This window comes from Tamandua tetradactyla, chromosome 1 (assembly GCF_023851605.1).
Source record: "Tamandua tetradactyla isolate mTamTet1 chromosome 1, mTamTet1.pri, whole genome shotgun sequence".
Lineage (NCBI taxonomy): Eukaryota > Metazoa > Chordata > Mammalia > Pilosa > Myrmecophagidae > Tamandua > Tamandua tetradactyla.
The window spans coordinates 65,203,898-65,209,146 of NC_135327.1; the positions used below are offsets into that span (position 1 = coordinate 65,203,898).

Genomic DNA, 5,249 nt, shown 5'->3' on the forward strand with positions numbered 1-5,249 from the left:
AGATCCACCTTGAATTGGTGGAGTCACATCTCCATCTAATCAAAAGGCCATACCCACAACTGAGTGAGTCAGTCTCCATAGAAAAATCTAAGCAAAGATTTGCACCCTGGAATATTGAATCAGGATTGGAAGACATGGCTTTTCTGGGGTACACATTTTCAAACCAGCACACATATGTAGCCATCAGGAATGCTGAAATGAATTTAACAGATACAAAACTGGCTTCTTTCATTGAGGGAAAGCAATTGGACACCCACTGGACAAAATTTAGTTTTGTCCTAAACAATACAAAATGTTTTAGTTCCCTAGTTGCTAAAACAAATACCATGCAATGGTTTGGCTTAATCATAGGAATTTATTGGTTCACAGTTTCAGAAGCTAGAGGGCTTGCTTTCCCCTGGGATTAGTTTCTTCTGGTTGGCTGACAAACTTTGTGGTTCCTTAGCTTTTCTGTCACATGGCAATGCACCTGGCGGCATCTTCTCTCACTTCCAGGTTCAACTGAGTTCTAGCTTCCAGCTGCTCGCCATGGCTTCTGTCTCTGCAGCCTTCTCTATCAGACCTCCAATAATAGATTTAAGGCCCATCTTGATTCAGTTCAGTCACACCTTAACTGAAGGACTTCATCAAAGGTCTTATTTACAAAATGTCTTATTACCACAGGAATGGATCAAGATTAAGAACATGTTTTTTTCTGGGGTACATAGCTCCAAGCCACACACATGTCTGTGCCCAAGAACCAGTTGCATTGCTGTTATTAAGACTTACAGAGTTGTAAAATAGCTCAGTGGCCAGAAAAGTTGCAAAGACCCTTTAGAATCACACAAACCAGAAGGGTCTGCTAGACAATGCCCTTCTGAAGACCCCTGTAATCTTTTCAATCCACTTTGGAATTTCACAAACTTTCCCTATAGAGACTTGAATTATAAAATTACCCTTTACTTTTGCTTGTTGAGCAAGCAGAACTTATGTGATATAATCATAAAAGATCCTTGATTTTGTTTACCCACTGTCCTTTTAAGCATGTTCAGTGGGAGGGGGTTGGTGGCCAGCATTCTGGTAGTTTATTCCATGGTTTTTGCAGTCACTTAAAGCAATAGAAGATGCACTTTAAATCACAGACTCAAGTTAGTCATTAAAATTGCCTGAGTCTTGGATAAAAATAAAAGCTCCAAACACCTCTCCAGGTTAAAACCTGTTTCCTCTTCTTTGCCTTCAGGAAAGGAACATGCTCAGGGCCCTCTTTCTTGCTCACCTGTTCCCTATCTCCCTAGCCACTGTTCCTGAAATGGAGCCTGGAGTCAGGAGAGAAAGTCAGGCAGAGAGTTCATACATGGCTGTTCCTGCGTGGGATTGTCCTGGAGCCTCTGGGTCTGGCCAAAGTTCCAGCTATCTCTTTCTCTTATGAGAGCTTCCCTGGTCCCCTGACAGTCATACAGTTCCTATGATGTTGGATGTTGTACCTCAGCCCTTCTCCTGCCACCCTTTCCTCCAGCCCCTGGTTTCACAGGTGAGGCAGGAGCTGGGAGCCCCCAGGACACTGGCAATTCTCCCAGAGAGCACCCTCCAGCTGACCAGCTCTTTAATTACCTCACCAACCAAGGGGCTCACCAGCCAGGAAGCCCTTCTCTTACATTATCTTTGAAAATGTACATGTGCCCTGCCCCTCCTGTTATCTACTCCCTACCACATCTTGGTGCCTTGGCTTGTATCTCCAATGGAAGTTTGTTTGTGTTTTCCAAGGGTTCCTCTGTGCCTTTCACACTGGACCCGTCAAACCACATATAGGCCCAAGATGGGTGCAGGCAGTGGGTCCCAGGGGGCTTTTGGGCCAGCTTCCTGGGCGATCAGGGTCCCAGGACCACTGTCCACCAGTTGGGCTGTTGGGCAGAGGAGGTTTGGTGAGTGCCCAGCAAGGAGCCTCCTCTCTGCACAGCCTCAAGGAAGCATGCCCTTTGTGGCATATTCCTGGGTCCAGTGGAGGTGACTGTAAATTTCCCTTTCCTTCTCCTTGGAGATGCAGCCTTAGGCTGGTGCGAGATTCCCACTCTGGACCTCAGTCTACTAAAACGTAAACATGGCGATGTTTGCCTGGCTGTTGTGGGGATGAGTCCAGATGGGTTTGCAAGGGGATCTGGCTCACAACGGCAGTGGGCTTTATTATAGTGATGGGTACACTCAGAGCAGGACCCCGTTGACCCCTCTGATCTCCCCTGCTCATCCCCTCCCCATCTGTAACAGATAAGTCACCACAGTGGGTCTAATTCAGCAACAGCATTTATTGAGGTATCCCCAAGTGGTGCCGAGTTGACTACTGCCCAGGATCCCCCTTTACTCTTCTTTCTCATCACCGTGGGTGATGATGTAGCACAGGGACTTGTAGTCAATGTTCCCCGCCATGTCGATGGGTGTCAGGGCAAACATCTGCTCCACCTGGGGGAAGCACAGGTGAGGGCCTGGTTCTAGGTGCGGCACAGCCTCAGGTAGGTACAAGGCACCTGAGACATTGTACCCCACCCCCTGAAGCTGCCTTTTTAATCACAAACTGCAAACTCTGAGTAGTATTTTTCTGCTGTCCAATGTGTTGTCCAGAATGGGGTGGGGAAGAAAGGGGCTGAATAGAGGACACAGATTGCAAAGCTGCTCTGGGCACGTGGAGATGCCACCCCCTTCTCTGCCCACACACCTCTCCTATGCCACTGCTCCCTCTCACCACCGCCCCCCCCCCCCCCCCCCCGCCCAGGCCTCTGCACACACAGTTCTCTCCTTCACCTTCCAGGACTCCTCAGGGAAAGCCCTCAGCCTCCCAGTCTGGGCACTGTCTTTCTGAGATTCAGACCTCTTGGGTCCCAGTAAGGCCCTAGTGGGCTTATCTGGTTCACCAAGGCATCCCAGGGCCCTGCAATGGGAGGCCATGTAAAGGAGAAGGGAAGCCTCACCTCAGCTGGAGAGAACTTGTCTGCCTGTGTCAGGAGCAGCTGCTTGAACCTGGAGGAAAGGGCATGGCTGAGGAAGGGGCTATCTGTGGCAGGGGGTGCGGGGTGGGCTGGAGACTCCTACTGCTTGAGAGAAGTGAAGGTCTCCAAGGTGAAGGTGGCCACTCTCACAGCAGGGGGCCTCTGGTGACCCTCACAGCAGGTTGGGGTTGTACGGGTCCAGCCTCACCCCCCTGCTACCCATTAGGGTCCCCCTCACCTACCGGGGAGTGGGTTTGCACTTACTCATCCTTGTTCACCACTCCTTTGCCACTGGGGTCAAACATGCGGAAGGCGCTTAGGATGGCTTCCTCGGGGTCTGTCCCTAGGGGTGAAGGAAGCCAGGTGAGCACCCCCATTCCCCTACGCCCACCCAGGAGGAGGCCATGTACATGAAGAGAGAGGCCAGGAAGGGGGATGTCCCCTTGGGGCAGGTCTGGAGATTGGGGACTAGATTTGGGAGTAGATACTGAAGACACATATTCTGACCCAAATAAGGATTCTGTGGACAACTGGGACATTGGGTCCAAGTCTGGGCTGTGGGCAAGTCCTGCATTCTCTGGAAGTGTGGCTGCCATGGGTGCAGGGCTGGCAGTGGCAGGAGTCAGAGCCAGGGGTGGGGGAAAGGGAACTTTGGCTCGCTGCCTGGCAGGCTCACCATTGAGTTTCTCTCCAAAGAGTGTGAGGAAGACAGTGAAGTTAATGGGGCCTTTCCCCTCCTGCAGCATGGCATCCAGCTCCTCCTCTGGGACACTCACCTTTCCTGGAGGGACAGGGGGATCATGGCATGAACCCAAGACCTTGGGTACCGCAGTGCAGGGCCCCTCCTGCCCTTCCTTCCTTCCCAGCCACAGAGACAGCTTGGGGTAGGGGCAGTGTGGGTGGAGTGCGCGGGATGGGAAGGAAGGAGGTATGAAGAGCTGGGGAGCTGGGGAGTGGGAGTGGGGTGGTGCGGAGAGAGCAGAGGGGCTTTAACTAGAGGGAACATGGCTATTCTCTCTCAATGGTGTCTTATTAACCAAAGCCTCTCTGCTTAGGGTGGGCATCTGAGCAGGGAGGTGGGGAGTGGGGGGTGGGGGGAGGGGGACGGGTACCACCCACCAAGCTGGGAGTAGGTCTCCCGCAGGTCCGCTTTGCAGATGATGCCATCTCGATTCTGGTCAATACAGCTGAAGGCCTGGGGGTGGGTGGGGGTGGGTAGGGGAATACCGTATCTCAATAAATATCAGTCCCTGTCCCCTGGAGGGCAAGAGATGGGGGGAGACCTGGGTGGTTTGAGGAGCTAGGGCCAGGACAGTTCTGGTGTGGGTATGTGGGGAGGGGGGGAATGGAGGGAGGTGGCTCTGGATGAGCTGCCAGAGCTGCAGAGAAGTAGCATATTTTGGAGCTGGCAGTGGGGGGCTTCCAGGACCGGGCTGGAATCTGAAGCTGTGTTGGGGGTGGGGCACTCACTTCCTTGAACTCCTGGATCTGGGCTTGTTCAAACATGGAAAAGACGTTGGACGAGCCGCGTTGGGCTTGCTTGCTGGCCGCCCCCTTGCTCCGAGTCCCTGCCTTCCGGCTGGCCTGCAACACCATGGGTAGGGTGGTGGCCTCTCTGGGAACCCCCTGCAGTCCTCCTGCTGCCCCCGTCCCATCCATGCAGCCCCAAAACATTCCCCAGAAAGCCTGGCTTAGGATGCTTGTCCCCGGAAGCCCCCTCTCTGGATCACTGCAGGCCCAGGAGTCTGGAGAGAGCATTTTCCAGGGCAGTGCTCTCTCCGGGGCCTCTAGGGGCTAGTTCAGCTCTCAGATCCCAAGGCACCCGGCGTCTTGGGTCTCCCTTCCTGGTACTTACCATCCTCGCAGGACTGAGATGTTCCTACGGCAGCTTGCTTGCTGCTTGGGGCCCACAGCCGCCTTTATGTGGCAGTCTTATCACCTGGAGGGCCAAATAAGGAGCGGAGCAGAGGACAGGCCCAAACTTGGCAGTTTTGCCTGGGCCCGGGGGCCGGGGCGGGGGTCAGAGCAGTCTATAGCCACATGCACCACAAGGATCTTGCATTACTCACTCAATACCATGTGTCTGCCTGTTCTGGGTAGGAGGTAGCAGCAGCTCCGTGCAATTCTAGATGCCAAATAAAGGGTCCATCTGGGGGCTTGGAACCCCCTAAATTTGGCCTTGGTTCCTTGCTTGTCACAAGGGACAGCCCAGAAACCTGCCCCATCCAGGTTGAAGGCCAGAAGGCTGGCTTGGGAAAGCAGTGCGTAGTTCTGAGGGTGGTCTCTGGCCTG

At 53.3% G+C, this 5,249-nt stretch overlaps 1 protein-coding gene across 1 annotated transcript; it reads right to left on the bottom strand.

The window, feature by feature from the left end:
• Positions 1–2,260: 2,260 nt before the first annotated feature.
• On the bottom strand, positions 2,261–4,868 carry MYL7 (myosin light chain 7). Its single transcript, XM_077161997.1, has 7 exons — positions 4,813–4,868; positions 4,428–4,541; positions 4,077–4,152; positions 3,634–3,738; positions 3,222–3,300; positions 2,940–2,988; positions 2,261–2,433 (listed from the first exon to the last, which is right to left on the bottom strand). Exons 1-7 carry the CDS (start codon positions 4,813–4,815, stop codon positions 2,332–2,334), a joined length of 528 nt encoding a protein of 175 aa, XP_077018112.1. The 5' UTR covers positions 4,816–4,868; the 3' UTR covers positions 2,261–2,331.
• Between the last annotated feature and the right edge of the window lie 381 nt (positions 4,869–5,249).

Excerpts from the sequence above, each read along its gene's own strand:
- MYL7 (XM_077161997.1), bottom strand. Across the intron at positions 4,153-4,427 it reads AGATCCAGGAGTTCAAGGAA|GCCTTCAGCTGTATTGACCA; the intron begins GTGAGTGCCCCA and ends ACCCACCCCCAG. Across the intron at positions 2,989-3,221 it reads GGAGTGGTGAACAAGGATGA|GTTCAAGCAGCTGCTCCTGA; the intron begins GTAAGTGCAAAC and ends CCTTTCCTCCAG.